At 34.9% G+C, this 12,389-nt stretch overlaps 1 protein-coding gene across 10 annotated transcripts in view; it reads right to left on the reverse strand.

Annotated features, from left to right (window-relative positions):
- The window catches only part of QKI (QKI, KH domain containing RNA binding), a 161,335-nt gene that overhangs the window by 91,807 nt on the left and 57,139 nt on the right, over window positions 1-12,389 (reverse strand). For all 10 annotated transcript variants that reach the window (XR_010070310.1, XM_063329184.1, XM_063329182.1 and 7 more), the window contains exon 3: window positions 1,972-2,088. Coding sequence is in view for 9 of the 10 variants with exons in the window: in XM_063329184.1 (XP_063185254.1) it covers window positions 1,972-2,088 (117 nt within the window). In the remaining variant the exon portion in view is untranslated. The remainder of the gene's footprint in view (window positions 1-1,971; window positions 2,089-12,389) is intronic.

Raw genomic sequence — 12,389 nt, forward strand, 5'->3', positions numbered from 1 at the left:
TAATAGTCATGTAAGAAAGGCAGGTATTGCTTTTGCAGAGGAGAAAAACTGTTTCCATCAGAGGTGACATGATAAGGGAATGACTAAGACAAAGAGGCTCCAGCAAAGCCTTGTAGAACATCTCTTATCACACAGACACAAGGACAAACTGATTCCTACTGGATTAGTGTCTAGAAGGGTAGTCAAACATTTAACCAAGGCCAATGACATTAAGCAATTTTTTTGTTACCAAAAAGGAAAGAAATAAACTAGTCAGATAATCTCTTTAGGTGTAGCATAAAGAGAAGTAAACAGAGGCAGGACATGTGGGAAGACTTTTAGGCACCTAGGACAGACTGTGAACCCTGGAGTACCCCACCAATGGGAAACAGGGGAGGGAAAAATTCGGCCGGGATTAGGGAATAAAAAGGTGTGTTTCAAGAACTGGAAGTGTGCCTACTTGCTAGGTCACCCGCTCTTGCAAGAACATGAATAAAAGTGTGCTTCACAGAGGATTCTGCCTGAGCCTATTTCATTCGGACCGGAACTTGTTTCTCACAGTCACAAACATAGCTATGTAATTAAGTTTGTTCGCATACTGGCAACGATACACTTCGTTTCAAAGTATAGCATCTACACCCACACAATTTGGTACATCAGGTGAAGCATGCTGAAATTGTAATACTCAGAAATTTTAATGTTTCCTACCACCCCCCAGTTATAGAAAAACTGTATTTCACAATCCTGTCCAAAAATATCAACTCTACAAATTCTATTTATCAATTTACAGTTTAAAACTCCCTAACAGTAGGACCCATTTATATGTTAAATGTACCTCAAGCCAAGAGACAGAAAGAATTCAGGACATAAACTATAATGTTTTAAAAAAAGAAACCTTCATAAATCAAGCATTTAAGACAATATCACCTTTTTATTTCTACAGAACCTAGACAACAAAAAACTCTCTAGGTTATAATAGATCTTAGCTCAAAAACTGGCAATCTAAACATCCAAAAGAGCTATAGGTAGAATAAGAGAAAGGGTGGTGACAGAATTACAGCAGACTATGAAAACAAGAGGTATCAAATGAAGTTTGAAAGTGACAGAGGCATAAACTCTGGGAAGGCTGAGATTTTTAACTGGGCAAACACTATTTTAACTGTTAGTTGCTCCATATGTATCAATAGAATGTATTATGTGGCTGATCTGATAAGGAAAAGAGGGTGTTTTCTAACTAAAGAACCAAAAGAAATAATACTTATGGGAACAAATTGGAAAAGCGTACTCTTAAGTACACATTTCAAAACTGTTGTGGAGATGCTGGTGTATCTTCAGCAGTAGCAACCAGATGTGGAGGGAAATAGCTAGAAAGTAAACCTTCAAAAATAAATTAGTTCCAGCAGTTACCACCAGAGCAACTTGATATTTGGGATGGCTCTGTCCTGAATAGTGCAGTTTCCCCTATATATACAGGCAGAGCACGTACGTTTACAGGACAGGGCAAGGAACAGCCACTCCACCGAAACACAAAACAAATCCCGAAACACAGTGCTTCTTGGCTCACTCAGAGAGAATTCCCTGCCATATGAATGTTTAATGTTCACATTAAACATTTTTTCCAATCCACACTACTTGCACAAATCACTACTTTGGTATTTCAATACAAGAAAGTTTTTAAGAATACCTTTAAGGTTAACAGCTCTTCCTTAGAAAAATATATTTAACTTCAATTTTTACCTTTACCTTGTGAAACATGACACAATTAGAAGTTAGTTATTACTGTAATTGCTAGTTAGACTCCCCACTTGACCATCATGGAGCATGCACATTTAACTTCTTTAGGGCAGGTTGTGTTATTTACCAAGTCTGTAAAAACACTAGATAACAAAAAAGCATATAGTAAGAACACAACAAATAAGAGAGACATGAGCTTACCCCCTGTTAGAAAATAAAACTACACATCTGAAACTACACTACCTTTCAAGAGCTTACCTTCTTTTTGTCCCTCATTGAGCCCTTCCCTCGGACCATTATCTTGCATCCTGTTTCTGCCTCAAGCTGTTTAGCTGTTAGTCCCCTGGGCCCAAGGATTCTTCCAACAAAGTTAAACTGGAAAAGAAAAACCCAACATTATTTCTATAAAATCAAGTAAACAAGATTAATTTAAAATTTAACAAGATGTATTTCTGTCTTTAAAATATCATCAAGTGTTTTCAGAACACTATATTGAATACCTGAAGTTAAAGAATGAGATAAGCACTATTTTCATACATTAGATGCCTATGCGACCCCTCCTTTGGGGGATACAGGTTTCAGGTGAAAATAGGTTTTTAAGTTTAACATCCGGTATTCTAGGGCAGCGGTAGTCCTAATTTCCTCCTCTTTAAGTGCTCTTACAGAAACTACGAACCACCCTCTCTCACCACTAACATGACCAGACATGCTCATTAGTAGGCCAACAACGCGAATCACATCACAGAAAGGCACAGGTTCTGGCTGCATGACCAGACATGCACACAACTTCCATGCGGTGGGACTGATGGGGTGCCAGATGTAGGTCTGTAGGCACTGAGCCTTCAGGAAAGGCCTCCACTATTCATTTGCTCCCTGCCTACAGCTAAGGAGCCCACAGAAAACATTCTTTTTCACCCTTCCATGCTGTTCTGGTGGGCTCGATCTGGACAGCATGCTGCTGACTAGCCACCCACATCTACAGGAACTCTTCTTTATCTACCCACGCCATAGTATTTCCTTCAGGGGAAAAAGAAACAAAAACAAACAAACAAACAAAACCCCAAAATAAACCCCAAAAAAACCAAAAAAAACACCACCAACAAAAAAAACAACTGAGGCTTGTTACATACTCACTTTAGGTTTCATGGGCAACATTTCTGGAAAACATTGTATTTGCCACATATATTTTTATATATATATAAAAAAATAAATATATATATATAAAATGTGTGTATGTATGTGTATATATATATGTATACACAGACACATGACAAAAGCACATGCTGTTTCTTAAAGTTGTATCCTTTCTTCAGTTGTGTATACAAATAGAGCAAGTATTTTATGTTTAATTGGCTAACTTCAGTATCAGCAGACTACCCCCTGCCTACACTTAACACAGTAATACCGCCATTTAGCCATACATAACATTATTTCCTAGTTATTCTCCAGGGTTTTTCCTCTTTCATTATTTTCAATCACACATTCTGGAAATTATGACATAAATAAAAAAAGCACTAAGTAAGGGTAGCAATTAAGAACATACAGCAGTACTCTGTGACAACTACAGCGCAAAGATGAATTGCCAGGCTCAAAGGATACATAAACCTAGAAATTTCAGACCAAAGATTGAATTTAAAGAAGATACTAAGAACAGAAACTCTTCAGTAAGGACAGAAGTCTGGGTATTTTAGATCCTGGTAAACAAAGCTATTCAATGGAATTATAAAGAAGTCAGCTTTCATTTCCTCAGCTAATTAAAATTGGGTTTGAGTACTACAACTCAACATATTTGAAATTCTTATAAAACTGCAAAGACCAGAAATGATTTAGGAGTGAGCAGAAACATGAACAGAAGCAAATTAAAGTTCTTAAAAAAAAAAAAACCACGAAAGCAAAACAAACTATGTTTCACAATGGCTAAACTGTTCATAGGGAAGATGCACTCCCAAAATTATTTAATATTCCAAGCTCAAAAAACTAAGACATATTTTGAAGTCTGAATCAACTGTCAGGGGAAAAAAAATACAGATTAAAGGTACTTGTGAACGCATACACAAACTGTGAATCATAGGAAATTAAGGAAGATTCACTAAGACCTAATAAAGCAATGAACCAGCTACAAGTGATAAAGTTCAGACTTGAAATGTTATCAAAATCCTGCATTTGTTACACATTTCACGCTTAATACCAAAATCATACCACTATCTTACATAAACAGCATCTCGCTTGCCTTTCTCCACAACCATACTCCTGCACACTAAACCTTTAGATATCTATCCCATTCCACTGGTAAAGCTAAAATAATATTGCAAACCTGACTGTAAACCACTCTTCTCACCAACACACAAGGTGACTATCACTGCATTCTTTATCTCCCCCCAAAAAACAGCAGCCTCTAATATTTTATTAGCTTGAATCATGATTAAAAGAATAATCGAATTCTAAGGTAAGATAATTTGGATAAAAAATTTAAATAGAACAATTTATGATACTAACAAAAAAACCCCGGAATTTGTATTACTCTCAAGCTTTCAACTTTATTCATGTTGTCTGAAAACTATTTAGAATTCTGGCTTCCAGTTGAAAAATTGCTGACTTAAAACATTAAGCCAGTTTCTTTTCCAGCTACGCCCAGAATATTCTCCTTATAAAGAGCCTTCATAAATTGTTCCAATGTAGCTCAACCCCATCTTTTCTTCCCACACTGTGTGCATTAGAACCTTGAACCTTTTTGGATAGGTATTCTTTCTGAAACTCTGATCCTTCTTGTTACCTCTCTTGGGCCCTCCAATTTGTTAATTTCTTAAAGCAGGATGCCTGGACAAGACAATACTTCAACTGGGATCTCAACAAGGTTAAGTTATTCAGAACAATTATATCTTACAAGCCGCATTCCTATTAACGCATCCCAGCTTCTTTCCATTCCCAAAAAATTCCGTTTTAATGTTTGGTTCAACATTTGTTGACCGTCCATACTCTTCTCCATTACTTCTGTTTTGCTAGTTTTCCCCAGTTTTGTATTCAATTGCATATGCAATTTTATACCCCCTATAACAACAAATCCTCTACGTTTTGTAACGAATTCCACATTGTTGACTTCAGGCACACTAATTTCAAGAGAGTTGTGAATTTTAATTCCATCTTTAAAAGCATTTGGTATCACTTAATTGTTTTCTAAGCATACTTTCTATCTCACCAAGTTACTCCTGAATGTGTTAGAGATTCAAGCTGCTGGAGGACTCTGCAGGACCCCACCTGAGGTGCAGTCTTAATTAAGTCATCAGTAACCAATTACCACAGGTTAAGCCAATTACTGCTTTAATAAATGATTCCCAAGCTTTTGTACCGATGGATCACTGTCAGTATTCAGTTCCCTCAGACTACCATCTCAAAGTCCTTGCTGAGAACTCTAAAGGAAAAAGCAATTCTGACTCTTGTGAAGGGACTAGGTAGAGTAGTGACCAGCAGACCACAACTCAGGAACACAGTGTAGACTAAGCTTTCTAGTTGGACAGTCTCAAAAGTGTTATCAGAATCCAGTTGTATCACAAGGTACTGCTCCTCTTACCTGCCAGGCCAGTTAGACCATCAAACAGAACTACTGGAACCAGATACATCCCACAAATTCAAAGACCATTGTTTGTCACATTGAACTCAATATTTCTCATGCTCTTTATCCCATACTCTCTCCCAATCATACTCTTCTTCATCACCTTATGTTTCCCTACAAATAACACACCTGTGCTCAGGAAGACTGCTTGTTTTAACACTTGTGCAGAGACAAAGCTAGGAATATATACCTATAATTTCTTACAGCTTTTCTCATTCTGCACTTGTCTAATCCTCTAGGATTCACCTTACCCCCAGTGAATTGCTAGAAAATAAACTGCAGTGGTTCACAAACCAGTTTCACCAATTTAAGACCATATTACTTTGAATGTATCCAACCTCACACACGTTGGAAATAGAGAATATGTTAAAAATTAAGTAGAAATGACCCATGCTAAGATTAACTGCATCTTCAGCAACAGTACAGAGAAAGCAATCAAATACTTGATTTTCCTTCATCAAGTTAGTCTCTCCTTCCACAACATTAATGCATCTCTATACTCAATGTATTTTTATATGTCAAACATTTTCACTTGCTGTATTTCACAATTATTTTCCTGGGTTGTTTTTGAAGAGCTGAACTAAGGTTTTGAGGTCGCAAATCTTCCTACACAAACTCAAAATCAGAACTCAAGAAACAACCTCTAGACGAATGTGTTTGTGACATGAATAAACACAAAAGCATCCTATGCGCCACCTAGAATCCTTCACATTTGAGGAACAATGGAGGGAACCAGAAAGTATATAACACTAACAATATTCATAAAAAGCCAAGAATTGGAGTATCTAGCAAAGCTCAGGTGCTGAAGTTGTTTGGGTTTTGATTTTCTTTTTATTCTTTTCCTGAAGTTCCAACCTGTTACACCATGTTGCTCTCCCTCCCTGCCTGTTTCTCTGCATTGTCACTCCCATTCCCTTAGTCTGCTAACCTTACAAGCCTTAAGTTTCCAGCACGTACAAAAAACACAAGCAAGATCCTGCAGTAAGACATTTGTTGCCTTTCCTTGAGAAACGCCCAAAATACACACTCTTAAGAAAAGGAGACAGACAGCATACATTGAGAGATTCTGTACATGAGGATCTTTGTTACTGAAGGTGTTCAAGCAGAAACAAACATATTAGGGGAAAAAAGTTGCTCTAAATCCCATTGTTTGCGCCTATTCTGGGATATTAATGATTACTCTGCAGCAACTGATGCTCCCCAGAGCTGACAAAATTTCTATCTGCTATTCTACCTAACAACTCCACTGCATCAGAAAGTCACTGATAAAACCAGCTTGCATTCTCTATGCATAGAACAACTGTTTCGCAAGCAGACCAGGTGCTTCTACAGTCCTTCTATGCCTCACCAGCCCCTACACCCAGAACAGTAGTAGTAAAGGAAAATAAAACTATGCTGAAGACTCGAAGCTGCTGATTAATAAAAGGTTGCAAAGAAGTGTCTGATTTTTACAGCCTATGGGAAATGCAGTGTTTAAGAAATTTTCCATGCAAGCTAAAATCTGAGGAACTTGAGGGAGTGCAGTAGTACTAAATTTCATACTGTTATTGTGTCTTTTGTATTTTGTGTTTTCCTTTGAAACCTGGAAGTAAGATATGGCAAGTTCTAATTTATCTGATGAAAAAAAAAAAAATTATTTCCTTCATTAGTGCAGAAGAATTTGAAAAAACCTTATTTGATTAAAATATCCAAATCTAGCAAAAAAGAACATAGGCATATCCATTTGGTTAAACAATTATTTTGCTCAATTAAAAACTAATTTATTCTACCATCTTATTAAAAAATGTTCCAATGATTTTCTATACATTGAATTTGCATAGTTACTTATCACTGGAAAAAAGCCAAAACAAGCTATTCTTAAAGTCCAGTTCAACCTAAGGAAATAAAAAAAAAAGCACCTTAGAAAGCTTACATATTCCTTGGATACAATGCATATCTGAGTATAAATGTTTTATATGCAACCTAAACATTATTTTAAGGAAAATCTCAGTAGTTCTTCATACCAAAACCAAAAGATGCTGTGTGCTTCATGTTGACTTTAACTAAGAATACTTTAAGATATAGTAATAAACATTTAAATTGAGCAAAAATTCTAAATACACACAAAAAGAGCCTTTTCTTTACCAATAATCCACAATAAATGCTTTGCAATGTGTCTACATTTCTAGTAATCTGGCATTTGGTCTCACCTTTTGATCTCCAACTTAGAAAAAAAGTCACATAAGTTCTGTGAATTCCTTAAAATAAACACTGCAATTACTACAACTGAGTACTTGTAACCATAAATGTCCACTCTTGATGATGTTATTTAATTCTTTACTGCCTGTAGAAATCCACTTTAGTATAGTTATGCCATAAATGAAAGCATGTTCTCCATTTTGAGAGTGCCTTTACATATATGAATTCTATAATTTTTTTTTTTAAACTGTAACAAGTCACAAAAACTTCAGACTTTTACATCAGTTAGAAAACAGCTTAGCCCTTCCCTTATTGATATTTTTTCCAAGTACAGTATTTTATTTTACAACTCAGTTAAGTATTAGATGTAACTCTGCAGGCTGTAAGCAGAATATCACGAAGACAGAAAAGTACCTGATATTCACCCTTCTCAAACCCAGATCACCTCCCGGATTTTATACTAAAACATCAAATGAACTAACGCATCCCAAAAATGTGGTTCAAAATGTCCTGGTGGTTTAGTTTGCTTTTAAAAAGTATGGAGAGCAGCATTTCCTGCTCACTTCATTTTAACATGCTTTTTCTCACCAAATAAAAAGCAGCTGAAGACCAATACTCTGGATGGTTCAGTGGTTAAAATACGTCAAGGTTAAGAAGCAACTGAAAACTGGGTGTTATAATGGAGAACATCTGGTAATTTTATCCTAAACTGCAACGCTGACATTCAGTTTAGACATTCTGGAGTGAACTTTCTATGCCTTCAGATCATAATAGTCCTATTCCAAGACCATTTGGGAGATAACTTAACCTGACACAGTTACAAGTGCTAACTGTGGAAATAATGAAGAGACACAAAGAAACTGCAGCAAGAAGAGAAAGGCATTCAAACCAAAGCATGATGAACGTGTATGACACTCATGATGTTGTTTGTTACATGTGAGTACTCTCTGTAAGCAAGATTAATGTTACTCCTAAATATAGATAAATTTCTTAAAGTTACAATTAAATTTGAGTACTTATTTCCATGCATGGTTTTGATGAAGAAAAGCAGATAATGCATTTAACTGAAACATACTTATATGCAAACTTAAATTGGAAATACTACTGTAGAAGATTAAAGAATAGTACCATGCTGACAAAACACGTCATAAAGACTCAGAAGTCAAGGTTCTGAACCCAACAAAAGCTTTCACTGACCTACCAAAATTAGCAAATTTGCAGTTGTTTTTTATTGTTTTCTTTTTAAAGGAACATTGTTTTGTGATACTGGTAATAAATTTATTTTTTCTATAAAATATTTCTGCATTTATTAGAAACAGCTTGAATTGCTTTAAGATGAGTTTTAGATAATCATAAATAACTTCAGATATATATGGCTGATTAGATTTTTTGAAAGCCTGTAACTTGAAACAAGAATAAAACCACTTGAGATACCGTAAAACAAAATATAGCATATTAAAACTTAAGAAGGTAAGATTGTATACTTTCAGTTAGGTAATTCAGTGTTTTATAAAGAAAAAACTTTGTAGTATAACATTATAGATAGGTAGCTTTGAGACTACTTTCTCAGAAACTTAATCTGAAACATTTTATAGGAGAATAGAAATAACTGAAATGGGCTATTTACCCTATCTTACTCCAAATATGCTTTCTAGCAGTAACATTTTCCAGTATTTATTCAATTAATGTATCGTGACCAAATACCCATTTTCACAATGACAAGTTTGTCACAAAGTTGTCGTGTTATTTTTGCTGTTGGTTTTTTGTGTGTGTTTTTTGGTTTGTTTGGTTTGTTGGTTTTTTGTGGTCTGTTTTTGTTGTTGGTTGTTGTTGTGCATTTTTTTGTTGTTGGTTTTTTTTTTGTTTGGTTTTTTTTTTTTTTTTACAAGAGCAGCTGGACTGATGTATACTTATATACATGTATATATACACACACAAACACACTCATAGACTACTTTTAAGAGAACTAACATGTGCACCTACAGGTTGGTTTTTCTCTTTACTCAAAATGACCATGAATAAATTTGCCACCAACAGTAAGATAACAGCAGGAATTGATGAAAGACATAGTCTTTCAGTTCACATTTACACTCCCCTCCCCATTTTTTTCAGTCAAAATATTTTCATGAAATACTTCGAACAATTGCCACTATCTCATCCAGTACACAAGATGATACCACTAGATTTTTTGATAGGTGGCGATTAAGGAAATAAAAAGTCTCTTTTTCCATGAACAGAAAATGGCAGATAAATTTCATGCCTTATTAAAGATATTTCCAGTGATTCAATACCACTCATCACAACAGAAAACAGCTATACAGATTTTGTTGAAAAAAAAAAAGCAGTGGTAAGAACTACACCCAAATAAAAACATGTACATCATATATACAGATTACTCAGCAACCACACCATAGATTAACTAAAAACAAAGATGAAAAGTTGACATACACAGCCACTTGTACACATTTAAGAAATAAAGTGGGAAAAGTATAACATTCCAGGAATTAAATAATTTTGAAATTGCAAAATCTTTCATTAACTGCATTAGCATGTATTTTGAGGATTAAATATGTTCCAGTGGAATTTGGCAAGTGTTCTGCATAGTTAAGAAAAACAGACTATCTGATGAGATTTTGCAGGGAGAGGAGGCTGACAAAGCAGATGGTATTATCATTGTCAATACAGTGAACACAGACAATAGTAACCACACATAGAAGTTAATTTTTACATACAAACTAACTTTAGGTAGTTGTTAAAGACTGCTAGTAACAACAGTGAAGTTGTTTCCTGAAGGCTCTTCCAAAAACACCTACTGATAATAAAAGAGAATCGGCAGACAGCAATGCATGAGAAACATTCCCTCCATCCCTTAATACAGCATGTTTTCTAAGCAAAATAACCAAGTAAATGCGAAAGTACATATGTAGTGAATACCAGCATGACACGCATAATCTGCTTATGTCAAATATATCCACTTATATATGCTGGGTGTATCTGACATACGCCATTCTAATACTATAATCAAAGCTAAACGAGAACTATTGAAGCATTTAAGTGATGAAGTTAAGTAGTAAATTAGAAATGCTGTGCTGTAATTTACGCATATAAGTTATCATGAAATAATCTCTTCATCACTTACAAACAAAAATCATTAAGGTAGTGGAAAACAAAATACAGAATATCAACCCTCAGAAAGTTAGGATCTGTCATATTTGCAATTAGGTACTTTTGTGCTGGATAAACAAAACCAAAACCTCTAACACACCATTTGAAATACCTTCAAGATTACCTCAAGTGTGAGAAATTTAATCCCTGACATTTAATAAAGGGTCATTAGAGGTAAAAGTACTTAAAGTTGTTCAAATTCTCTAAAATTTGAGTTGTCACAAAGAAAACAGCAAAATCTTTATCACTGGTGAAAAAAAGGAGATAATGAAAATATTTTTCTTTTTTTAGTTTAATAAATGGCCAAGCATCATTTTCAGAGCATATATAATTCACTAAGACAGGTTCCATCTTTAGTTAGTTCACTGTATACTTTTTAAACACAGATTATGTGGATTATTTTTTTTTTTGGTTCCTAATTCAGTCACCATAATCACTTTCCAACATAAAAGCCAGAGAGTAACTCATCTTGTCACGGGCCAGAACTGACAATTGTTGTGGGAGTAAGACAAGCTTAGTCTAGTTAAAAAACTTCTGTAAGTAAAATATTTATTAATGAAAGAATAGAGTATATGAACAAAATTGTAATATATTACTAAACGATATAGTATTTTTGCAGTAGCAGAACAAAGTTAACATTCAGTGGTTTTAAGTCTGTCGTATTATATAAAAATACCAGCATCCAGAGGAATATGAAAATAACACATCAGTGCAGAGGTTCTGCGTATTACATGTCTGAGAGGTTACAATGAAAAACTCAGCTAGTAACAAAGAGAAAATAAGTTCTCTCCGTACAAATACCTACATCTAGTACTCTTTCCCAGAGCTACATTTAACCTAGATATTACATAATGCAGTTATTGCAGCAGTTATTTTGGTAACATTTGAAGTTCCTTTAAATTAGATTATTTTAAATTTTTTTTTAAGCACAACTTCTTAAGCCAATTACAACAGTGTAGATTCCATGTGACCTCCAAAAAGGACAAAGATCTACAGAAAGTTTTCCAAGCCCACTAGTAAGCACTATTCATAGCTGGGGAGAACACCTGAAATCTCATCTCTAAGTACTGGGTGTTTTTAATGTTGCATAGCATGCGTGAGTCAGTCCTCCTCCATTCTGTTTAACCTCTAACTCACCTCATCTAGAAAGCCAGTAAAACAGCATCAGTACAAATTACACACTGAACAGATAAAATTATGTTCAGAATTAAAATCTCTTGAATGAACATGCACGTGCTGCAAGCCAGTTGGCTGACCAAAACTGAGCGTAATATTTAGCATTTGTTGGCCTGTTAGTAAACAGACCTTGCCTATATAGAGACTGCACAGTCTTTTAATAAGAAATGTTGATACAGGTTTATCTGTGTTTTCCAGTAAAGCTTTAATAATAAGACAGTAAAGAATCTGTAATGAACCGGAACACCTCGTTCTCCCTGTGAGATTAAGAATCGCAGGCTTCCCTCTTGGACATCAGCAATACATGCTTTCATGATTTCAAGGATGGATTACCATAATAAACAGTTTGGTCTACCTTAAGAACTGCTCGTTTATTACTGTTTTTTACTAGTGAAGTTCTCCGAGTAACATTAAAACAGGTGGTACAATTAATAAGAACCTTTAGAAATTTTTAATAATAACAATCAGATTTTTTTTGCGTTTAGATTTTTCTTTTCACTTAAAAATGTAATTCTATTTATTAGTTACCAGAATCACAAGCATTATA

The sequence above is a fragment of the Chroicocephalus ridibundus genome, chromosome 3 (assembly GCF_963924245.1).
Source record: "Chroicocephalus ridibundus chromosome 3, bChrRid1.1, whole genome shotgun sequence".
Lineage (NCBI taxonomy): Eukaryota > Metazoa > Chordata > Aves > Charadriiformes > Laridae > Chroicocephalus > Chroicocephalus ridibundus.